The sequence below is a fragment of the Pipistrellus hanaki genome (assembly GCF_964339955.1).
Source record: "Pipistrellus hanaki genome assembly, chromosome: 1".
NCBI classification, from domain to species: Eukaryota; Metazoa; Chordata; class Mammalia; order Chiroptera; family Vespertilionidae; genus Pipistrellus; species Pipistrellus hanaki.
This window is the reverse complement of record NC_140503.1, coordinates 16,482,595-16,509,022: the sequence shown is the minus strand read 5'-3', so window position 1 is coordinate 16,509,022 and position 26,428 is coordinate 16,482,595. Positions and strand designations below refer to the sequence as shown.

The 26,428-nt window shown below is 35.2% G+C and overlaps 1 protein-coding gene across 3 annotated transcripts in view; it reads right to left on the bottom strand.

Moving 5' to 3' along the window:
- Nucleotides 1–26,428, bottom strand: part of CEP128 (centrosomal protein 128) — a 313,428-nt gene that overhangs the window by 161,027 nt on the left and 125,973 nt on the right. For all 3 annotated transcript variants that reach the window (XM_084891426.1, XM_084891427.1, XM_084891428.1), the window contains exons 18-20: nucleotides 17,791–17,967; nucleotides 14,077–14,136; nucleotides 7,488–7,680 (exon numbers count right to left, since the gene is read on the bottom strand). In XM_084891426.1, the coding sequence (XP_084747552.1) occupies nucleotides 7,488–7,680; nucleotides 14,077–14,136; nucleotides 17,791–17,967 (430 nt within the window). The remainder of the gene's footprint in view (nucleotides 1–7,487; nucleotides 7,681–14,076; nucleotides 14,137–17,790; nucleotides 17,968–26,428) is intronic.

Genomic DNA, 26,428 nt, shown 5'->3' with positions numbered 1-26,428 from the left:
CAATGAAAAGTGGCACTATTATGTTCCTGGAAGCCTGAGCAGGATTCCTCAAAGCTTAATTTTAAGGTCTTAATTGGCTGAGGCAATGGGAGACCATACAAAGCCCACTTCACAGAGAAGGGCAAGATTGCCAGGTCACTTGAGAACAGATGAAGAGCTAACTGGAAGCTATTGCTGAAATCTTACAGTGTTCTGGGAAGTTTTACCAAATAGTAACTTCCACAGAATGGAATACAATCATCCATCAAAACACATAAGCCAGAGGGGTTGAAGTTAGCTTGTAGAAAAAGAATAGTAAACTAGAAACAATCATCTTTACTTAACAATTGCATTTTATAACAAACCAGAAAAGCTTTATGGAGATTGGACACTGTGATTGGTTCCATGATATATCATTGATATCAAATATTTGGCTATACCTTCTCACAACCTCTAAGACCAAGAACCATATGTTTACAGTTCAAGGGGGTTACTACCTAATAACACATTTGTTCATTGGGCACTACTGGACCTGTCATCTACTTTTACCTTGCAAAGATAAGTTAGTCATTCATTTATTTATCCATTCACCCAGCCAACACTTGTTGTATGTTATGTAATAAGAAATACTTAAGACATTGAATAAAATTATCTTCATCCTGAAGCAGTTCATTATTTAACTAATAATAATTAATAATTCATCAACATACATTATAAAAACATCCTATTTGGAATGTTTTTAAGTAAAGTAAGCCCTTTATCATCAACTTTAACCACTGATGACAGGTTCCCAAAGCAAATAAAACCAGAGAAAATATTTTTTACTTGTGAAATTCAAGACTACATGGAAAAAGAAAAGTTAAAAGTCCGGAATTAATCTATAAAAAACTTTTAAATTACTTTATGTTCATACTAACATTAAAGGCACATAATAAAAAATAGCACAAAATACTTTACACTTTTGGGGTTGATAATAGTGAGAATGCACTAATGATTTCTATATAGTATCAGACATAAATTTCAGTCCTGCATCTGAAATTTCAATAAAGATGCTTACAAATTGTTTTTACTTAGATGTTACAAAAACATATGAGAGGCTTAATTTTTTTAGGATAGTACGCCATATAATTAATACTTTCTTATTCTTTACTCTAGACTATCTCCCTAGTTGTTTGCTCCTTAGTCCATTCATCCATAAGTTTATTCAACAACTATTTATTGAATACCTACTATATGTTGCTGTGAAGAATAAGAAAAACCAAGATGCCTGTTGTCATTAAGTTCTACCTCCACACGCCCTTACTACAAATGGAAGCTGTTTTGTTTATTTGCCTGATTTTATTCTCTATTAACCACTGTAATTCCATTCTTCTATTCAGGTAAACTGCCTCATTCTTATTTGCACATTCCATTTACTGCAGAAAACTTACTCTTCTTTCATTTAATCTATTCCAGAATACAAGTTTCCTCTTTTGCAAATTATTCCCAATAGGAATTACCAACAATTAATAAAAATAGAATATATATGCAAGAAAAGTTTTATAGTTCCAAGAATTATTATATGCTGGAATTGATACAAGAGAAAGCACACACTGATCAGAATATACTGTAATTCACAATCAAAGACTAAGAGGAAAACCTCCTGTTTCCAAAAAAAATTACAGCATTCAAAAAAAAATTTAAAATCTTATATGATATTATCCCAATTATTAACTTACATGGAATAAAGGCATTGGTATTTTTTAGCTACATTTGCAGCCCTTTAGAAATTACAAATAAGGTAAATAAGATCTAAAATATAATTACTGCCTCCCTCCATCTTCACTAGTAAGACTAACCACTCACTTACTCTATTCCTTCAGAATGGATAGGAAAAGAGAAGAAATAGTGTAAGGAAACACATAAGAATAAATAAGAACCCTGGAAGACCCTTTCTGTAGACACCTCTCCCTTTATCCTCCCCAATCTCTAAATCCCTCCAACCTGATTCCTTCATTCCTTTCAGTTTAGAAACCCACAGACATTTCCCATGACAGCTCTGATGTTTCTTATTTAATCAACACAACAGGTTCTATTGACATTTGACTAGTAGGGAAATTTTCTGGTAACACAAATCTCAAAGAAAATGGCTTTTTATGAGTGCTACCATAATCTACAATTTCTATTACCTCAGTGCATTTAGAGCATTTGATAGTCATAGAAGACAAAAATAAATAAATACATAAATAAACAAACAAACAAACAAATAAATATCCCTTCAGTAGCTGTTTCTTTGGGAGTACTAAACCAACATACAATAAAAAAAATTTTAAAGAACCTACATGAAAGAAAAAGAACACTAGAACCAACCTGAGCCACTCCATCAACACTTTCTTCTGTGCAATATACTCACAACTATTTAATCTTTGTCATAGCTTTATATGTAAACTTTTTAATAAAACCTTATCTGAATTAGATTTCCTAATTCTTTTGCAAAAAGTAAAAGAATTTCTCTTTCACATCTGGAACCCAATGGAACAACACAAACTTCAAAGAAGCTAATAGGCAATCACTGATGATAGCTCAATTTTAGCTTTCTTACAGCTTGCCTGAGCAAGACCAGTACTTTCATTGGCACAGATTGAACTGAAGGAGGAAAGAAGTAAACCAGGCAGCCAAATGTGCATTATCCAGCCATGGATCTCATTTAATGTTTTTACCCAGCTGATAATAAGAAGGAATGGATATTTCAAACAGAGGGGGTAAAAAAAAAAAAAAAAAGTGAGCATCTTTAATGACTATAGACTTATTTCTTACAAAATGAACTTTAGAGTTGAGATGCTGAAAGGTGAATAAAATACTTGAGAACTAGAAATTTAAAGGAGTGACACATTTTAAGGTACTCCTAGAGTGAACTGAAGAAAGACTGCAACAAAAATTGCAAATGAAAAGTAGAATAGAGCTGTGGAAAAGTAATAGGATGCTCTGTCACCTGGACATGGTTCAAAGGTGTGGAGATGGAATGACCAATACAGTAACACTGTGAAAGGGTTCAGATTGGTTTACATGGAGACAAGTATCCAAGGCCAAACACTTATTTCTTATCTAATAGGACCTTACAGCAAGACCTGAGGTACATTAGTTTAAGATGCAATAAAGATCCATTTATAGTAAAGTTTTAAACATCAATCAATAAAAAAGATTTTCAAGCAGAAGCCTCAGGAGGAAGTACAGCTCTCCATCCAAACTCATTCCAGATGTCAGAGGCAGCTGCACAACATCAGAGAGCAAATCCTAAGAAGACCCTGTGCCAGAAAGGGCATTTGAAGAGTTTGTTTCACACATTCCAAAAGAAAAAGAGTACATACTTATGGGAACAATATAAAAAGTACTGAATTCAAACCCCAAAAGATGAAAAATATTCCAAATTCTTATTATCTCTTATTCTTAATGTATTTAAATCAAAGCATTTTTATTCTCTCTTAATAATTAATTAGATTATTTATCTGCTTAAATAAAGAAAAGGACCAGAAAAGTGAGTTAAGTAGATTTAGGTAGAAAATTAATATGAGCATCACATGAAGATATGAACACTACAGAGCAATATAAGTGTATTAGGCTAGAGTTGCATTCATTTTGATTTCCAACTGGAATGTAACCACATATTAACTAGTTATATTTTCTTTCCTTTAACAGTTAATGTTTTCAGAATGACTCTTACATGAAGAATGTTTGCTTGAAAACAAGGTATTTCACTGAAATTGCATTTGCCTCTCCTACTCCTCCCTTAATGAATACCATTGTGATAAACATATTTAGAGAAATATTGTGAGAATTGGTGTGTTTAAAGAATATCTCTGAAGTCATATCACATACACAGCAGTCATTTTCTCTTCCCTGTACTATCCTAGATAACATTTCCACCTCACCACCACAAAGATACAAATATTAAAGAGAATCCATCAGAGGTGTCACTAACATGGAGGAAAGAGATGGTATTACTTAGAAACATATCTCTGTGGATGTTCACATTTCATAGCCACAGCTACAAAAAAATACCTGGAATCCAAGACCAGTTCCTTATTTAAGTGAGTTCATAATTTCAGTTAAAAAAACTAACTTCTATATTTGGTCATAATCATTAGCATTTCACTGCAACTAAATCATACAGTGGAGTCTCCCCTTCAGAGTACCTTGGAAGAAAGGACTCCTATCTGCCACAGGCATTTTAGTTTCTGGTAACCTCATAGCTTCAAAGTATTCTGACATCTTAGCTAAATCTTACATCTTTCACAAGAGGAATGTGCTTTTTTGTTAAGATATGCTGAGTCATTCTATAGCTGGAGCAGAAGGCAAAGAGATGTTAACCTGAGGGCAACTGTTACAGTATTGCCAGACACACACACAAAAAAAAACACAATGCCATCCCATGTCTAGCCAACTTCTAGGGAAAATTCCTACAGTTTATAAGTCCCTTCCTAGTCTCTATCCTAGGAAGGTATCATCTGTTATGCCACCCAAAAATTGAGGAAGTATAACAAGATTCAAAGAAAGCAAGGGAAAAAAATAGAAATCAGCTGAATGGAGTTTCTCAAAACTCTGGGAACAGTGAAAACAAAGGAAAGGCCTTGAAAGAGATCACCATTAATAGAAACAAGTCAGCTACATGAGAACCTTCTGAAATGAAGAATGTGTTTTAGAGTCAATGCTTTGAACCACACACAACTTAAAAGCACCAAAAAAAACTTTACCATATCTCTATTATTAATAAAGGTACTCATCCTCAGAACCCTCTGTAAGGCCAGAAAAATCATATATATATGATATATATATCAGATTTTTCACTAAGCTGACTCTATGCCTTGGATATCCACATATGAATGTATTATCCTTTTGAAGCACCGTGCGCAAAAAAAAAAAAAAAAAAAAAAAAATTGTCATGAAAAATGTTCTAAAATGTGAATTAAAACTCAAAATGTTTCTACTAAAACAGATCTCTCAATTTTACATAGCAAATCGTGGAGCTATTTCCCATTCCAACCTTTCTCCAAAGGGTATGAATCATCTATAAAGCAAATATCAATTAAACCAAATCACAGATGTTAAGGAGCTAATAGTCAAAATAAAGAACCACCATTCAAAATATGATGTGAAACTGCCAAAAATAGTAGTGTATTAAGTGCTAAAAAGGTAATAGGAGAATAAATGCCTAATTCTAGCTTTGTCCTTTCTGAAAATTCACTTCTCCACCTTTACTTTTGATATCATCCACTGTCATATCTTCTGGGATCCTGCTACACCAGCTAACTTTTCTTTCACCTGTTCAAACTCTGGCATTCCTTGATCTTTCTGTTCAACATTTATAGTCATACTTAAGCTTGTCTACAATCCATAGCAACTAAAATATAATACTCTAAAAGTTACATTCATTCTATTAAAAACAAACTAAGACATACACATATTTTTCTTATTGTTTTCTTACATTTTTTATATTCATGTATTTTTAAAAAGTTTTTACATGTTATGCTACGGAGCTAACTCTAATAAGAGTACACAATGGAGCTAGAATTACTACTAACAATGTCATAGTGTCCCTGAATAAATTGCAAAGCTCTTAGAGAATATCATTGTGAAGTGAATAGAAATATAATCGGTTTAAATACTTCTACTATAAAATGTAACACATAACTTCAATATTATAAAGACAAATATTGTTATAATCCCAAAGTGTAATAAACAAATTATAGCCGAAACCGGTTTGGCTCAGTAAGGTTCTGGGTTCGATTCCGGTCAAAGGCATGTACCATGGTTGCAGGCATATCACCGGTAGGGGGTGTGCAGGAGGCAGCTGATCAATGACTCTCTCTCATTGATGTTTCTAACTCTTTATCCCTCTCTCTTCTTCTCTGTAAAAAATCAATAAAAATATATTTTTAAAAAAATTATAAATCACTTCAATTAAATTTCTGCCAAATATTTACATATTTTTCTTGTGGTCCTACAGAGTTCATTGTGATTTCTTTTTTCACTAAAATATAATGGCTCCCCTATTAATTGTGCAGCAGTCATCCATTTACTATTCATTTACGCATTCACAAATATCTGACATATCAACTACATGCCAGGTTCATTGATAAGGCATTGAACAAACTGAAAATGCTGCTATCTTCTAAAACCACAATTAAAGAGATTTATAAAAGTGTAAAACAATGCCACTTTTCAATATTTTTGTCTTGGAAAATAATTATATTTCATTAATTTTTATGTTCCATGGAATGAATTTATAATTATTACCTTAAAAGCTATCTTTTAATTCTTAGTTTTAATTTTAATATGGTAAGTATTGACATATATAATGCACAATAAAATTTTTGAGAACTCAAAAGAGTTCTTTTATGAATATAAAATAGACCTGATATGAAAAAAGTTGAGAATCACTACAGTAGAGTAATAAACAATTTTAAATATAGGGAATAACCATGATGACTAAAATGAAAAACAAAAAAATTTATTTTGAAGAAGATAACTATATGTCATATGCTTAGTTTTCCTTAATGGGACACTTTATTAAGTTTTTTTAAAATGGATCTTAAATTCATGAAGTTCACTAGTAAAAGAAAAGGCCTATGGCCAGCACAACATAGGATACACTTAGGATCCCCATATATAAATGCTGTTTTTCTTCTTCCTGTCATGATCCCTCTCTAGTATAACTAAAGAGAAAAGTAGTTTCCCAAGTCCTTGTCTAACTCTTAGAATTAAGTACTGTCTACATATTAAACATATTACACTCTGCCACTGCTCTCCCAAACTCTCTTTCCCTTATTCAATTGTTTCCACCATTGTGCTTGTAGCCTTCTATCATATAATTTACCTATTTACACTTATTTTCTGTCACCCTCTCAATATAAGGTAGACAATAATAGGATATTTTCTAATTTATTCACTAATGTATCCTCAGCACCCATAATAGTGCCGAAGACAAAATATGAATAAAATAAGTCTTTGTTGAATGAATTAATAGGTATTTTACTAAAGTCAAGTATAAATTTTGGTATCTTACCAGGGAAGAACAAACATGTCTTACCAAATTAACACTTTCCAATGACACGAGCTGTGTAAACAAGAGGAATATAGTAGCTAATGAAAACACTCTCAGGGTGGGAACAATTTTCCCTTCTGCACCCATAAATGATGACAGGAGAGAAAAAAGAAAAGAATCTATAATAATAAAACATAATATGCTAATTAAACTGGACATCCTTCCGGACGACCTTCTGGACGAAGCCAAGGCTGTGAGGGAAGCCCAGGTCCCGGGTGCCTGCCAGAGGACAGAGGGAAGACTGGGTCCGAGGTGCCGGCAGCCAAAGGGAACCCCAAAGTCCGGGTGCCAGAGGGAAGCTGGTGCCGGCATTGGGCCTCTAGTACAGCAATAATCTAAGCTGGAGATGAGAGAAATAGGTTTTCTCCCTCTGCTGGATTCCAGGAAGACAAAGGAAGAACAGTGAGAGTAAGAGCAGCTAACACACCTCTCTTCTCTTGGTGTATTTCTTCCAGAAGCAGCTCCTGCCTTTCTATCTGTTCCAGGAGACACTGGAGCTCGGATTCCTTGTTCTCAGTCATATTCCTGAGCTGCTGTTTGCACAGCATTAGCTCGTGCCGCAGACTTTTCTCCCTGTTTTCTCTCTCCTTCAGTTCCTCACAGAGCCATTGAAGCTTAGTCTAAAAAAATGACATTTACAACTAATTAAAAAAATAAAGCAAGGTACAAATCTAGAAAACAGTAGTATTTCAAAATAGTTGGGAAAATATCATAACATAAGCAAATACAGACAATAACTAACAAACTTAAGCAGAATGAAAAATACACTATGGTTCACATCAGTTAAAAGTTGGTGTGAAATTAAGCCACGTTCTTAGATTTTTATGGAAATTTTGTGTAGTCTATCATCTTTGCAAAGGCAATCCTACAGAAAAATATGGCCTACTAAACTCCTAATCTTAACACAATTAGCCTCCTAATTAGGTATATGAAACATTTTAGTAAAATATTTAAAAATCAAAATCACTCTGGAATAAAACTAGATATTTGATAAAAGGGTTTTATTTCAGAGATTCAAAATTTTTTTCCTATTTTTGCTTCCTAAAAATACACATCCCCATGGTCTAACTAATCAGATAGAGAGATGCTCCATAGGCTATGGAGATAAAGTCAGCCTTCCTCCACCTTGAAAAGCTGAGAAAATGTAATCAGAGAAACTCTCTTTTTCATAGATGCTAATCTCACTATCTTTAATATTTAACCTGTTCTTCATATTTCCCTTTCCTATTCGCTACATCACAATCTTTGGCTTATGTTAACTATTACTAACAATAATAATGGAGAAACAGCAAATCTGTTTTGTCAGAGCAATAATCCTATTGGTTATGGTAAAAACAAAATAATAAACTTCCAAAAAACCTTCTGAAACAAAGCAGTAATCAGGCATGATATGTTTTATTATGAACTAAACTAGAGGTCCAGTGCATAAAATTCATACAGGGGGGAGGGGGTTCCCTCAGCCCAGCCTGCAACGACACCAGTGTTTTGGCCCTGGCCAGCCTCTGGCCAGGGGCCCACCCATTCACCCTCTCTGTGGGCCAGGGCTCACAGGATGCTGGGTCCTGTCACCAGGGTTACGCCGCCAGAGTCCAGCACCCTGGCCACTATGGGCTATGGGCACCGCCATCTTTGTGATGGAGTGATGGTAAATTTGCATATTACCCTTTTATTAGATAGGATTGCGTCCCCTCAAAATTCACATGTTGAAGTTCTAAACTTCCATGTGACTGTATTTGGCGATAGGACTCTTAGTGTAGTAATTAAGATTAAGTTAGGTCATAAGGGTGGGACCCTCAAGCGACACAAAGGCTTATAGCAAGTTTGCACTCTCTCACCACTCTTTCTGATTTCCAGCCAACTTCCCAAACCATCCCATCCCACCCCACCCATGTTTTCAAGAAAGGTGGAATTCTACAAGCCAGAAAGAGGGCTTAACAAAACCAATCCTGACCCCTTAATCTTGGGCTTCTAACCTTTATTACTGTGAGAAAATAAATGTCTTTGTTTAAGCCACCAACCAGTCTGTGGTATTTTGTTATGGTAGCCCGAGCAGACTAATACAATATGACTATGGCTTTAATTTATTCATATGAAGCCTTTATTCCACTGCCAGACAAATTTTTAAAAATAGATTGTAGCTAGATGCTTTCTGTAAACTGAATATGTATGCAGAATATATTCTTAATTCTACAAAACACAATACTTAAGTTATGGAAATTTAATCAACCAATAATCAATTATGAGAATCAGTATCTGTTAGAAAAACACCCACAGTCTTTATTAAGTGTCTTGAAGAAACAGCTTGAAACACACTATAGGAATAACTTTAACAATACCAAATAATAATTAGCTGACAAGGCTATTAATCACAGTGCAAACACCATTCTATTAACCACTCACAAGAGCATTTTATAGATTACATAATAGCCTCATTTATTTAACTACATCAACAAGTATTATTAAATAAACCAAAAGAGATGGAATTTATCAGTAAGGAAATAGTTGCCTTATTTATAGTTGATAACTTGCAATAAGGTGGGAATATTTATAATTATCCAGTAAAACAATCAAAATAGTATTTTTAATCTATAAGAATATCCTTACTGATATTTAGTATAATAATATACTAAAATCATAAAGAAAGGAGTCAAAGCTAAAAGCCAAGGGAAAATTTTTTTTGAATAAAAAGAGTATTGCTAATAAAGTTAGCAATATTGGAATCATAATTGATTGGCTAGATTCAAAATCCATCTAGCATCAGCCTCCACAGCAGCTTCTGTGTACCTCTTACATGTGTGTGGAGGAGCATGGAAGACTTAGTTGGCAAGTCTGTAAGGAGGAAATTCCAAAAGGATTTTCTAGGGGAGATGGCTGAAGGTGACAGCCCCTAATTGTTCCTTGACCTTTCCAAACAAGTCTGTGTACGCACTGGCCCTCCCTCAGGTGTTTACAGGAATCTTTATGCTTAAGGGTACTGCTGATGCCTGTATCCTCCCAAGAATGTTTACCTTTCTGATAGTTCTAAAAGTCAGTTTTAGCTCAAACTGTTGTTACCAAAAAGCCTGAAGAGGAAGGGAAATGAGACTATCTAGTCTCTCTAGCCAGGCAGTCTCCTAGCCTCTCTTTCACAGTAAATGTGTGTCAGAGTAACCATTCATCTGTTGCTCAGGATCTGCTGGTCAGCCCCGATACATGTGATATTAAAATTATTTTCATAAGTGTCAGCTTCTCTAGACAAAACATGTTCCTCAAGAGGATCATGTCTTAATTCATTTTTATTTCTGGAGCATACAGCATAGCATCTAGGACACAGTAGTTTCTCAGTAAATTCTCCGCTAAACTGAATAAAATTTGGTCTCTACATCTGCTATCAAGATTTATGACAGCTGAAACTGGTTTGACTCAGTGAACAGAGAGTCGGTCTGTGGACTGAAGGGTCCCAGTTCGATTCCAGTCAAGAGCATGTACATTGGTTACGGGCACATTCCCAACAGGGGATGTGCAGGAGGCAGCTGGTCGATGTTTCTCTCTCATCAATGTTTCTAGCTCTCTATCCTCTCCCTTCCTCTCTGTAAAAAATCAATAAAAAATATTTTTTAAAAATATTTATGACAAAACAAATACCTAATCCCTGTGAATTCCTTGCCTGGCATTCCTTAACCACCACATCGATCCTCTTCCACCCACAACGCCGTATTCTGACCACTCATTGGTTATTTTATCTGTGAGCCTGGGTCCAACTCAGGTTAGACTTCATGTGTGTGCTATGCCAACAAAGCAATAGTGACACAATCCCCACTCAGTCCTCTAGTTCTTTTAGGATTAACACTAAAAGAATAAACTCATGTGGCAGATTTATGAAAACAATTACCAAAGGCCCTCAGAGGTCCTTCTAATACTGCAAGATGTCAGCATGGACTAGCTGAATAGCAATTCCACTTTCCATACAGTTTTTGTCCTTTGATTTCAGATCTTATCTCCAATACTTATAGAGCTATTCACTCATAGTTCGTGGGAATTACAGTATTGTGGCCCATCAATAACCCAATCCATCTCTCCACAAATAGGTTCAATTCCTCCCCAGTCCGCTGGCCAGTGTGGGGAGCTTATCAGGACCCTTTTACGCAGTAAAGGAACAGTTGTCTCATGCAGTATTAAAACCTGTCTGATCAGAAGTTCAATCCCATTAAATGATAAGGGAAAACTGCTCACTAGCTCCCAAATTAAAGAGCCGTGATCAAGAGTCATCTCTGGCTCTCATAATTTAGCTGAACAACAGCAGTAAAAGTGTTCTGTTCAGAAATGATAAAGATTTTAACTTGAAAGAAAATTCCAAGTACATTGCTCTTGTCAAAACTGTGGAGTTGGGGAAAAGAAAAAAGATAAATGCTTTATTAATGCACAACAGAAGTTTCTAGTCAAAAAAATTCTAGGACAGCAAAATATGCATAGTCTAGATTTCCTGTGCAGGTGGCATAAATGCAGACTTGCATTTGGTTCTATCAAAAATGGTTAGAACAATTAGGATCACAGTTCTTAAAGCAGGATAGAAATTTTACAAGGTTGGATAAATTTCTATTTTTAATCATAATATTGTTAGTTTCTTATTAAGAATTTTTAAAACAATTTTATGTGTCTTTTTTATGTTTTATTGATTTCAGAGAAGAAGGGAGAAGGAAAGAGAGATAGAAACATCAATAATGAGAGAGAATCATTAACCAGCTGCCTCCTGCACACTCTACAATGTGGATTGAGCCTACAACTTGAGCATGTGCAGCTTGACTGGAATTGTCCCTTCAGTCCAAGGTTCAGTGTTTATCCACTGAGCCAAACCAGCTAGAGCTTAAGAACTTTTTTGAGGGAGCTTCTCTAATGCCTATCTGGCCTTCAAAGGTAAATCTTGACTGTCCACCACCTCCTACCTGTACCCTACCCACCCATCTTGAGCATTATTCTGTGTTTACTTAAATATTTGCATTTTATATCGATAATTTTTTTGTTAATACAAATTTTTTGTATGACCAAGTTTAAATATAACACAATTGTAGAAGCCCTCTGAGACATGCTGGCAGCTTCACAGCCTCCCATCCTCCCAGCACAAACATGAGAGTGAGTTCTTCCTTCTCTTGTGTTCTGTCAATGTTGTCATTTTCTACAATATAACACATCTTAAGGAGACTTCAAATTTGTTTACATCACCATTCCCCCCCGATTAACTTCCATGGCTTATTAACACTTATATCCCCAGTGTCTGCCTATACACAAAAATGTACACAATCAATAACTCTTGGCTGAAAGAAGACTTTAGATTAGTGGTTCTCAACTTTTCTAATGCCATGACCCTTTAATACTGTTCTTCATGTAGTGACAAGCCCCAACCACAAAATTATTTTTGTTGCTGCTTCATAACTGTAATTTTGCTACTGTTATGAATCGTAATGTAAATATCTGAGTTTTCTGATGGTCTTAAGCTCTACAGCCGTGGCTCTCAACCCACATGTTGAGAACCGCTAGCAGGGTCGCCTAAGACCATTGGAAAACACAGATATTTACATTATGATTCATAACAGTAGCAAAATTACAGTTATGAAGTAGCAACGAAAATAATTTTATGGTTGGGGGTCACCACAACATGAGGAACTGTATTAAAGGGTCACGGCATTAGAAAGGTTGAGAACCACTGCTATGGATGGCAATACACATAATGGTAAGAACACTAAGTGCACATGCCATGTGATCCATTTTCCCATTCTGAAAAAGTCACACTCTTCTCTGAAACTTCATTTTTCTCATATTTTTTAAAAAGGCCACTGTACAAACTCCAAGGTTCTTCCTTTGTAGTAATACCCTAAGTTGGACCACAATTGGTCAGGTTTACAGTATAATTGGTTTTCTTATAGAATTTAAATAGGATGGAAGATTTTGCACATTATGTTAAAGCTGAAATAAAACTAGTCTAAAAATAAATGCAAGTTCTTAAGTATTGATACTCAAATAAACAAATCTACATCATATGTGGTCATAATTTTCTATATATTTTAATTTATATATACATAAATTTCAATAATTTAAATTTCCAAGCTGATCTATGAAGATAATTGATAATTACCCAAAGTATAGAGTATTAGCAAATTCTCCAATTTTATTTATTTTTGCTTATCTTCCATTAAACTTGCAACATAATGCTAACATACCATGAAGCAAGAAAGTTAACTTCAGAACTTTAAGTTAATTCCTCCAATTTTGTAAATAAGGAAACAGGACACCCAGAGAGGTGAAGGGATTTGCTTAGGCCAGCGTTTTTCAACCGCTGTTCCCTGGCACACTAGTGTGCCGCGAGATGTTGCCTGGTGTGCCGTAGGTGCAGACAAGACAAGAATTTTATAATTTTTCACTATTTTGTTTACATAATATTTCATAATAAAGTAATTATAAAATACTTTCTTTGTGTTTATTTGATTCCTATTCAAGAGAATTACTTTATATATAGTCAATATAGGCACAGAGTTAAATTTTTTAACATTTTCTAATGGTGGTGTGCCTCGTGATTTTTTTCATGAAACAAGTGTGCCTTTGCCCAAAAAAGGTTGAAAAACACTGGCTTAGGCCAAAGAGATTTGACAGGCTTTGAGAAATAAAATTTAAGAAATAAAATACAAGTATATATGTGTAATGAAGGGTCGTTACAGCTGCCCTGACCTTTGTACACTCCAGAGACATTGCTTTATCCAGAGGAAAAGGCAGAAGAACTTGTCTCTCTGACGATCGAGTTTAAATATTTCCACAGTTTTACCTTCCGTTTTTGTCCCATCCCGTCCCTATACATTTAAGCTAATGTTTCAATGTTAAGACAAAGGAACATGGAAACTTCCTAAATGCATTATGATAATCTCTCTCAGCAATAAAGTACTACAGCTTAACATGTTCATTATATGACAAAAATATATGGCTAGCCCAAATAGACACCTTGAAGTTCATAAACGTTATGATAACTTTAAGATTCAAAGATCAATTACCTTGCTTTCTGCTAACCAGCGATGTGGGTCATAATTAATGTCAGGACCAGATGAAAAAAACTAAAAAAGAGAAAGAATAGTCTATTAAAAGTGGATTTTTCTCTGAAATTTACCTAAATGAAAATTTTCACTATAACATACAAAAGTTAACTATCTAAAACTTAAGGGTTTAAAAAGATACATTCATACCAAGTACTCAATCAATTCCAAAACATGATTTAACATTTCTATTTATGTAAATATATATGTATATATGTGTGTGTATATAAATATAATGTTTTTATATATGTGTATGTACAATGTAAATATTTAGCTAAAATACAGAGACATGAATTAACTCTCAAATGCTATCATTGCTAGAATCTCTGGAAGCTGACTCCCAAGAAGCCTCGATTAAACCAGTTTACTTCATATTTTGCTTGTTTCTTTTCCTCAGTCTTGCTCCTAGCAATGTATTTCACAGTGGGTTTGATGTAATTACACAGAAACTTAATTTTTTGTCTCATTTATCCTTCTTTAACTTTATACTATGGGGGCCATTTTGTCTCATTAATGATTGGTGTAGAAATGATAGAAACTAATCATGGATTCATCCCTTTATATCTCATGATGATAACAAAGTCCCACAATAAGTAGGTTGTCTATGCCAGCTACCCTGATTCCCTTCACAGCAACTCATTTATAAACTCACTGCCATCTGTTTCTGCATTATTACTGATAAAACTGTACTCAAAGGTTGTCAATGATTTTACAATTGTAAATACAATTTTTTTCCCCTCAATTCCTACTTTTGTTGAACCTGTGATATTTTTGCAGGACTTCTTTCTAGAAATGTTCTATTAAAACTACCCTATCCCTCTACAAAAGATATCTATCTATTCCTATTCTCTAATACTTCCATATTTCCTTATGTGTGAGCACATCTCTCCCTTAAGAAACATCATCAGGTAATTCATTCAGCATCTGAAAAATGGTAATGAGTGCCAACCACATGCCATAAATAGGAATGCTGTGTTCTCATAACCAACCTTTCTCTCATCTACTATCTCACTGTCTAAACCCCACCCAACTTTCATGCCCTCTCTCCCTATATTTTCAAGGAAATTATTCCTAATCATTCTAATTCAAAAAAAAAAAAATTGGCTTGATCCAATGCCTATCCTCTTTTTGCTCTACAAATAAATGAATACTCAGACCAAGTGTTACGGGAAAGCTCCTGAATTATCAAAGACTGGTCTGGAAAAATGATATATCTTCAATTCAGACATTTTCCTGTTTTATAATGATGGTGGTTTAGTAAGTGTCTGTCCTTGCCTTTTCAAACACTACAGACATTTACTAAAGTAGAATAGGTATAGTGACTGGAAAAAGAAAATTGTAATTAGAAATAATACCGATATCCCCGAGGACTTTTCAACAAATGGCAAAGAATTAGAATTAATCCATTTTTTAAAACATTTTACAAGGACCGACACTCTCCCATGGACGTCTGAACTATAAAGCAAAGAACTGATCTTAACAAACACCCAAGGGTGGTTTCTTTGAGGTGAGAGTAAATGTTATGTTCTTGGGTATTCTTTATTTTTTTTCAAGTTTACAGAAAAGAAACAACAGAAGGTATAAACAGAAAGAGACCCACAATGGAGGGGGGTGAGAGGGGGGGCGTTAATGTGGTCTTAAAAAAAAACTGAAAAAATGTCCATTCTTTTAAATTTATCTCCACCCATCACGTGGATTGAATTAGTCTCTAAGAGAAACAATCATTCAATGACTGAAAGCCTATTAAAAAATTGGATGCTTTTCAGAATATGTTAGATAGAAGGAAAATTTAAGCAACCATAATAAGGTTTATATACCTTATAGCATGATCCAAATGTTTCTGTTTTTATATCTCTACTTGACCAAAAACAAGTTGTCCTGACATAAATATTTAAATATAGAATAAATATTTCCTTGGTAACATATGACTCTTTTTGATACAATTAGGATTTTAAGGCCACACATCCTTTAAATATATGTAAACACAACAAATATTATATAAATCAGCAGCATTAGACAATAAAATTTAAGTAAACCAGCATTATAGCAGGCCCTATAACAGGACTAAAAGAGTTAGTTTTTCCATAAAGCAAATTACTTCTCATATTTGGCTCACAGTCCTCTTAAACTGACATCTCATTTGTTTCAAAAAAGTTCAGATAAATAGATATCGTAGAAATTCCACCAACTCCACCAAATTCTATCAGTTGAAATATTTTTGTTAGTTAAGTCCTAAAACACCTTCCACTTTATGAGTAGAATTACAGTTTTATTTTCTTTAAAACACCACTTAAGAAAACCAAGAAAAAAAATGGTAAGGAAAAGCAGGAAAAAAAGGGGGGAGGGAATGGGGAAGTACTATAAAACAGAATAGTTATTTTATATGAGGAAAAGGATGAATGACAAAAGAAACACCTGAAGAGGATTTTTAAAAAGCCCTAGTGCTTGATCCTATAATTTTAGTAATATCATATCATCAAATGAACTAAGTATAGTAGTAAATGATAGCTTGTCAATGTTCTCCGTATGTAATATAGCAGTACTAGAACCTAGAGTTAGCAGAGGTGCTTACCTTGAAGAAATTAAGAACACCCATGATTACTTCTCTTTGTATTGATCATTTCACTAGGACTATAAATTGAATTGCAATCAATATCCCATTTTAAAGATAGAAAAGCTAAATTAAATATACTTTGTTTAAATGGGGAAGGCAAATAGCATAGTGGTTATTTGATTAAGCTCCAGAATCAGACTTCCAAGGTTTTCAGTCCTAGTTTTAGCCTTTAACTAGATATATGTCCAGAGGCAAGTTACTTAACCCCTCTTAGTCTAGCTTTCTCTTGCCAAAAAAAAAAAAGGATTTAATCAGAGTACCTACAGCACTGGGCGGTTGTAGGGGTTAAGAGAGAGATTGCATACAACATACCACAGTTCCTATAATATAACTAGTAGCATTCAATAGATATTGGCCAGTAGTATACCAATAACAACAAAAATAGCCTGTGAAAATAAAAAATTCAAAATCCAGGCCTCTATATTCCAAGAATGTATTTTAGCTAGAACTGCTGCCTCTGTTGTAAGACATTTTCTTTTACAGTGTGAGACAGACAATTCAATGGAATCACAGCACATGTTGTCTCACTGGGACTGTGTAATAAATACAGTACCTATTCCAAAAAATGCAAGATGTTATTTTCTTTCATAAAACTTTCTCAAACAAAAATGTTAATACCATGTAACCATGCATTAAAATCTTTTTATAGTGATACTAGAGGCCCGGTGCACAGATTCATGCACTGGTGGGGTCCCTCAGCCTGCTCTGTGCCCTCTCACAATCCGGGTTCCCTCAGGGGATGTTGGAGAGCTGCTTTCAGCCCCATCTCCAAAGGCCAGGCCGAGGGACCCCATTGGCCTCTAGTATGTATATAAGATCTCTGGTTCATCTCTTCCCACCTTCCTCCCTCCCTGCTTCCCTCTAAGATTCATTAATCTGTTCCAAGTTTCCATGCTGGTGGTTTCTACTCCTGTGCTGAGTGTTTGCCCCTAGTGGTCAATGCATGTCATAGCCACTGGACGATTGGTTGGTCAGCTGGTCAGCCCATCGGCTAGTGGTTGCTTAGGCTTTTATAGCTATAAGGAAACTAAGTGAAAGGCACAATGAGAACTCATAATTACTTTGAATTTCTCCATCGAGTCCCTGGAGAAGGTTTTACAAGCTGCATCAATTTCCTTTCCTATCACACCAAGAATGGATTCTTGTTCAGTCTCCAGACAAAGAAGTTGATCCTTGAGCTGCAATCTGGCTTCTTCCATCCTCCTTAAGTGCTCTTCTTCATTGATTATATGTTTCTCCTAAAGCATTCATAAATAAAAACAATTTATTAAGTGAAGGCAAGAAACACATGTACTATCCATACAACCAACTTAAAGCAGTGCATTATAAAACAGATCTAACTCTGTCAGTCCCTTTACTGAAATAAAACCTTCTGCCTACTCATTAACTGAGGTCAGATTATAAAGAATTCATGAGTAGGGCATTGAGTGAACTGGTAGTGGATAACTGACAAAGAAAAGTATAGTTAATCTGCAACCAAAAATAAATGTTGAAAAAAAAGCCCTTATCAATTAATAATTTAATGTCATCAATGGATCAGAGTAAAAGCTGATACTATAAACTGACTTTGAACTACCAAAAATTTAATAAAACACTACAAAATGCAAAATGTCAAATAAGATCGTGTCAGCTTTTTCATTTAAGAAAAAACTATGTTATAATCATTATGTCATCAAAACATCATTTAAAAAAAAAAGTCTAAGTTTTCAAATGCAGTTATACTCCATAATCGCTTCGAGTCACAAAAATTTGATAAAAGCAAGATGGAGCTACTTTTCAAGTAAGCAAATAGTATATTTAATAATAAGGATTTCTAAGGAGCCCTTTAACAGATTACAAGGACTTGGGGGCCCCCTGTAGGCAGAACAATTTTCAATCATGATTACACAATTTCATTACTAGGGAAATTCAAGTTGTAAAGCACAAGGCTTGGAAGGGGAAAAACAAAAATAGATTCACTAAAATTGTAAGTGTAAATGATGGACCACAAAGTCATGATGCTGGCTAGTTTTGCCTTCAGATCTTCCAGAGAAGCCTAATCACCTTTACCTACCCTAACAAGCACAACACATGCAGGAAGATTATGTGGTCAGCAAACCCAGCTTGAATTTAAATAACAAAGAGATGCTTAAGTGAAAAATAAACAGTAAAAGTAGAATGATATTTTTAAAAATAATCACACATATTTACTTTAAATTAAGTTTTCATTGATTTTTAACATATTTTTATTGATTTCAGAGAGGAAGAGAAAGGGAGAGAGAAATAGAAACATTAATGATGACAGAGAATAATTGATCAGCTGCCTCCTGCATGCCCCACATGGGATAAAGCCCACAATCCAGGCATGTGCCCTGACAGGGAATCAAACTGTGACCTCCTAGTTCATAGCTTGACATCACCTATTGAGCCACACTGACTACCAGGCAATTCAACTTACTTTTAAAAATAAATGGAACACCCTCTGCCCCAAAGAACAGTCCTTTCACAACTTGTCTTCTGCCCTTCTCTCCAGCCTCATCACCCTCCTTTCCTTTCTCTTATACTTTAACCTCTTGCAGCTTCTCAAATATGCCTACATTTGTCTCTTCTGATCAATCTGATGTCTCTTCTGATCAAACTGCTTCAAGTTGCACTATTTCCAAAGGAACTGGATGAGTACATCATTCTGATCTGGACTTCAGCTTTAGGAATTGGATTTTTTTTTATTTTTATTTTTTTTTTTTTTTTTGTACTCTAAGCTGAGTCATCTTTTAGCAGTAGAGTAACATTAAATTCACAAGAAACTAATGTTCAAACTAGAATGCCACTCAATTAACTACATTAATTTACAATGAGAACCATAACTGCCATGTGGATCAGAATACTCGTGTCAGCATAACCAATACATTTTCTTCCTGTAGAGCAGTCTAGATGAGAAGGCATAGTCTACAGCAGGGGTCCTCAAACTTTTTAAAGTGGGGGCCAGATCACGGTCCCTCAGAGAGCTGGAGGGCCGGACTATATGAACTACTAATTCCTACTGTAACACCTCGGCTGCGCTCACTGCCCAAAAAACCTGGCGGGCAGGATCAGACTCCTCTGCGGGCTGCATGTGGCCCGCGGGCCGTAGTTTGAAGACCCCTGGTCTACAGAATGTTACTTAATAAACAAAAAATAGCAGCCTGGCATGTCCATCACATCAGGAACATACAAGCCACGATAACAAGTGTTCCATTCTCCTGGGCAGTGTTTGGATGGAGACTGCCCAAATACATCTCCCTAGCTTTCTGCTTTGTCCACATTCAGATCTGGACACACTCTCCCTCCTGATTAATATGGCATTTCTTTATATATGTGGATATCTTGATCTCATCTGGGAGCCCTCCTGAAAAATTAGCATCCTGGCTGAGTAATATTTGATGATTTTGTAGTTTACTTACTTGAAAGCAACCTACTGTCAAGTCTCTAGGTGAGGATCCTTGCTTTTGTATTGTTGCTACATAACAAGGGCACACCAAGATCAATGCTATCTCTTGGCTATGGACTCCTTCTGAAAGAGCATAACTTCAAAGAGTTGTGTGGGAGGAGCCAAATGTGGATATACCTGCCATCTATACTTCTAATCCTTCAAAGTTTATCCTCAAGATGCCTTTCTTTCTTAATCACCCAATACAAAATGTTTCCACAGCACATTATTCATATCATAGTTTTTTTTTAAAATGTATCAATCTGTCTTCTTCAATAAACTGCTAATTTCAGGAGACCACAAAACATATTTGTAATTATCTTTAAATTTCCCAACTTTGCTACATAAGTGATTCAAACATGTTTTGAAGCTCAGATCCAACGCTGTAAAGATAATTTCATTAATTACCATGAAGAACTATATATTCAGAGGCTACACGGGTGTGCTAGGAGGTTGCCCCTACACATACGCAGGTGTGATGTTAGTGAAGTAAATACTTTACCTGGGGTTACTGAAGTATTTAGAGGACAACTGTTCATAGTCTAAACCCAGGCGATTCACAATGGTATTCTCATAGATCTTTCTGTTCTCATTTTTCTCACAGCCATCTCTCTTTTACCAACTGTCACTTCTCTGTTATTTCACTATTGTTAATAAGAAGACAAAACTATTTCCATATTTTGATATCCTTAAAATGTTGATCATGTCAGAAAAAGCCCTATAAATTCAATCTCTAGAAAAACTGAAAATTTCATTATTCAATTCACTGTACTCCGTGAGACCGTTAGCATGTCCTGTCTAATCTCCCTTTAAGTAAATCTCAGAACCATGAGCTCATAGAGATTAGGGGGTTCAACTACCTGTTCTTTCAGAAATCCCTTCTTTTACATATCTGACAGAAGGTGATCCAACCCCTTCATGATCAGCTCAAATTTCAATAAACCTAACACTTGAGAAAACTAAAATCTCTCATTAGTCTAAGTGCTATATACTCAAGAGTTAAAGTACGTAAATGAATCATCCACCCCTTCTAAGTCTCCAGGTAAAAATACATATTTTTTTATTTAACGAGGGCTGCAGATATGGCCCTTGCCAGTTCTCCATCCTCAGCATGTGCTCCAGGACTGTAGATCTGGAGCTAAGTAAGCTGTTCCATTCTGAACTTATGCAATTGTTTCATTTATTCACTCAATTCAATGTTTTTTTTATGGAAGGCTTACTATGCTGAGACATTCTTCTGGTTCTAGGGACAAAAGAATGAATGAGATACATAAGGCCCTTGCCCTCACTAAGCCAACAAATATCTCCATTAAATTCATCAGTTTTGTTTTGTTAGTGACTTGAGAATATCAATTTGTATACTAATGGTGACACCCAATAAATTCACTCTTTCTATTCAGTTTCATGTTTCAGAAATAGCTCTACCAGTGGAGCAAGCACAGTTACTTCTATGGAAGGGGTAGGAGGGTGACAGGCTGACAGTAATCCAGGCATCCTGGCTGATTTGAAGACATAGCTATTTATACATATAAAAGTCTAAGAGAACGTTACGACCTGATGACCGGATAATCTGACCACTGGATGACCAGATAACCCAACAACTGGATAACCTGACAACCAGCTATGATGCACACTGACCATCAAGGGGTAGATGCTCAATGCAGGAGCTTCCCCCGGTGATCAATGCATTCCCATAACCAACCTCCCACAGCTGGCCAACCTCCTGTAGTCCCTCCCTCGAGCCAACCCAATTGGGACTAGGGAGACATCCCCAGTGGCTAAGAGGGACCCCACACATGCACAAAATCACGCACTGAGCCTCTAATAGATTAATAAGGGAATATGCGGATATTTAGGCACTGTCATGGCTATTCCCTGGGCTTCCAATGAATTCAAAGGAAGCAAGAATTCTACAACAAAAAGCGACCTTATTTCTAGAGACCTGGAGGTAGGAGAAGGCATTTTAGATACTGTTTAGAATATGGAAGATACAGTTGGACACAGATACCTGGGTCTTGTGATTATAAGTGTCTTCTTTGTGGGGATAGATATAGAAGAAGCTGACCAAAGAGGTTTATATCATCCAAGAGGAGAGGTCATCTTCAGTGTTTCCCAAAGTGTGGTACGTGTACCCCAGGGGTATGGGAAGACTTTGGTGGGGGTACGCGTTGCACCGGAGTTTGGTGGGGATATGCACTGCACCATGCTTAGCTGCACCTAATTATACGTTCTCATGAGTACAAGGGGTACTCAGAGTTACGAAAATTATAGAAGGAGTACACATATGTCAAAAGTTTGGGAAACACTGATAGATCATGGCTGAAGTTGAATTAGAGAATAAATTCAATCCTAAATGTTACAATTGAGGAAACCAAAGTTCAGACAGACTAAGTAACTTGGACTAAATTCAGAGCCTACAATCCATACCCTTAGCCCCCTGACTCCCTGATAAGTTTTTCCTGTCCTGACTGGTGCTCTCTGTTAAAATGCTAGGAAGGTCAAAATTGTAAAACTGAACTTTAGAGAGCCAGTGTGAAAAACTGAGAAAAGTCATCGGCACATTATGTGGAGACAAATGTTGAGCTAAAGTAGAAAGAATAACTTAAAAAATATTTCTGAATGGACCTTATCATTAGAAAACATATGACATATTCAAAATAAACCATAAAAGGGGGGGAAAAACTAATCAAGCACATACAATATACTTTTAGGGGCCCTCCATCCTCTCTAGAGACATACCCTGTGTACACATAAAATCTGCTATTGGCAAATTTTAATTAGTAAGTATACTAACCACACACTAAGTATGTGTGGTTCTACTGTCTAGACAGCAAAAGTTTTAAGAAGCTTCCATTTCAAGACAGGAAAAGCTTATATTTATTGATATTTACTTATAAAGGAAATGAAAAACTATACTGCTCACAGTCTCATCACACACACACACACACACACACACACACACACACACAAACACACACACACAGCTGACTGAAACTTGATCAAGGGGCCTATAATTCAAAGGATAAGAAATACTCCTCTAATTCTATATATATTTGTGGTTCAGCACACTTCTCATAACTCAGAACATTCACTTTCCCAAAGGCTGTAAGAGTATAAGGAGACATGATCTTAATGCAAATAAAGTAACTCCAATAAAACTAGAGCATGTCCAAAATGTTATCTCCTTGGTAAAAGCTTATGAGATTCCTTCAATGTCTTAAGATTTCCAGAAAAGCTGCTTTATTCCCAATATGGTTATTACTTGAAATGAAAACAATTCTTCACACACCTTAACAGAAACATAAAGCACACTAACCCAAATAAGTAAGTCATTCCTTTACAAAGTTAATGTTTTTCCTTTACAGAAAACAAACTTGAATAACCAAGTTTGGCAATATTTGATACCCAACGCCATCTTAAATACATCAGCAGGGGCAGACAGAAAAAGAGGTAAAGATCAAATAATACGGGGTGAGGCAAAAGTGATTCCTATGGAAAACAATATAATACTTAATAAATTATAATTCAAGAATAAGCTCTGTTTTGAGTACTCACAACTGTAAACCTTCTTTTGCTCCACCCTGTATAAAAGGCTGAAATAAAAACTAGCAAAATGTAATTCGAAGACATTGGAAGCATGGCTTGTTGAAACTCTAGACCTGCACACATCACCTAAAAAGTTTTGGGAAAGAGTATTTCTGTAACACAAGATAACTGTATGCCTAAGCCTTAAATCCAGGACACTAGCATTACAAGGCAAATAATGAAACTATCCTGAACAAAAATTCAATCTGTCTGGAAGCCGTTTATCTGGTTCTCTAAAGAAGACTCACATTACTTATGCCAACAGAGTTGACTCAGCTGTAAGGAAGTTGAGATATAATATGAAACACCAACGAAAGCAGAAACAACAGCACGACTCAACGGGAAGGATCTACTATGGATATTACAGGAGACTTTAAAACAGTTTAATCTGGAAAGTTACCACACTGCAGATCAAACTGTCTTGCAAAATGGCCAATAAATAAATAACACCTTAAGTGCTGGTCACACCATAATTACTTCTTAAAAATAGATCTTCTAAGACAGTAGGTTTCTTAAATTCCAAGTATGGCTATTTAACACTTCAATTGGTATCAAAAAGAAACAAAAACAAAAGTAACATTAATTCTAAAATCCTACAGTTTTGATCAATTTGAAAGTCTCCATGGATTTGTCCTATGTATACCCCTTGCCCTCTGTGAACCCAACAGTACTGTGTAATAAAGAGGACCAGAAAAGGTCATAAGACTGCATGTTTTTCCTTGTTATAAAAACCCAATAAGATGCACTTCCTTCCTTACCCACATGGATGTTATAACAAGACAGAATATCTCAGCTCTTAGGAAGGCTAGGTGCCCCTTTGTGCTCTGCTGGCACTTATATGAGCTTCTGCTATACCACTCACTACTATGTGTGCCTCATATATATCCCCTCACCAGAATGGGACTTCCTCAAGGTTAAAAAAAAAATTTTATTCTTTTTCATTTAAATATTCCAGCACCTAGTAGAGTATCTTATACATAGCAGGCAGTCTATAAATTTTCTGGAACAGATAAATCCTTTTATGTCCCTTTCATTCCACAAGCATTTTTTGAGTATATTCTCTATGTGCCAAACATAGTAGATCCCAACTATGCATCAAAAACAAAACAGAATCTCTGAACTCAGCTTTTCATGTTTCAGTAAGCTGGTTTTTGCAATAAATTAATTAGCCAACTCATTGAGAGCAATCATCTTTTCAGTAGCAGATTACTGTGACTGTCAAGGCAAGCTGATGTCACAAAAGTAAGAGGGATGCCAGAAGTAAGAAGTAATGAGATGCAGAATAAATTCTGAGCACAAAACCAAGACGAGCTGCTGATGACTAAAGTACTGGTCCATGTATAAAAGAATGAGGTGGTTCTTTAAATGTATTTAGTAAGCAAAATAACATTGTAATTTCTACGAGAAGATTCATTTCCTGAAATAAAAATGCTACCACTTTGTGGGTTAGATATACTCTTCATCTTCTGAAAGCAGCTGCTGAAAGTACAATAGATGCTTTACACTCTTTCCTTCAAAGAAGAGAAAAAAGTTACGATCAATAGTATATGAAGAGTAAGAACTGAGAGCATTGGTAAAATCATAGAACTAACAAAAAAATAATAACATATTAAAACACTGGATATATGAATTTGATGCATGTTAAATCTTTCATGTGAAAGACTTTCCAATCTATAACCTATTTGGTCTTGGGCAGGCTTAGGAAAGTTATCCATAAGACAAAAACAAAAAATGGAAATTCAAATTTAAACTTCTAACCCCATGTAAGTAAGTTATTTTTGCACCAGGCTTTTCAAGATAATTTTCTAGAAGATTATTGAGTAATACAAAGATCATTGGCAGCATAATCAAAAAGGTGTTAGGATATACATTGGATACATTTCTAAAATTAATATTCAAAGTTGGAAACAAAAATATCTCTAAAGAGTATTTATTACGTTGTAAGAACTATTTTGTAATTATGTATTTCTATCAAATCAAATGCCTGAAAACAGAAATAACATTATTTAAAATAAGCAGTTCTGATAAAATCTATTTCTGAAACAAACAACTAAAGTTTTAAATTATGCATTTGAAATGAACATTGTTTAATTTTCAAAAGAAAAAGGAATGTATCATTCATCTCCAGAGAAATGTTTAAAAGCATACAGCGTCTTTAAAAACCATCAGAATTAATTCCCCTCCTCGTTTTTTACCTAAAAGATGCTTAAGCATGCATTTATTCTTATAAAAGAATATGCTAAAAAAAAAAAAAGTTTAAAAACAAATCTCCAAAAAATATAACCCATGTATACAATAAGCACTTCCTAGTTGTTGTTTTGTTTGTTTGTTTTTTCCTATAGAACTTATGAACAAGAACAAACCCAGAGATAAGGAGCCATGGTCAGATTGTTGGACCTCAAAGGGAGGGTGGGGATAAAAGGAAGAGATCAACCAAAGGACGTATGTGCATACATATGAGCCTAAGCAGTGGTCAAGGACAATATGGGGGTGGGGGCATGAGTGTGAAGGGGTGGGGGATTGGAATGGGGGGGGTTGAGGACAAATATGTGATACCTTAATCAATAAAGAAATTTTTAAAAATCAATAAAATAAAATAAAATAAAACTTATGGAATACTGCTTGTTTACCATTAAATGACAAAACAGACCAAATCAACAAGCATTTTA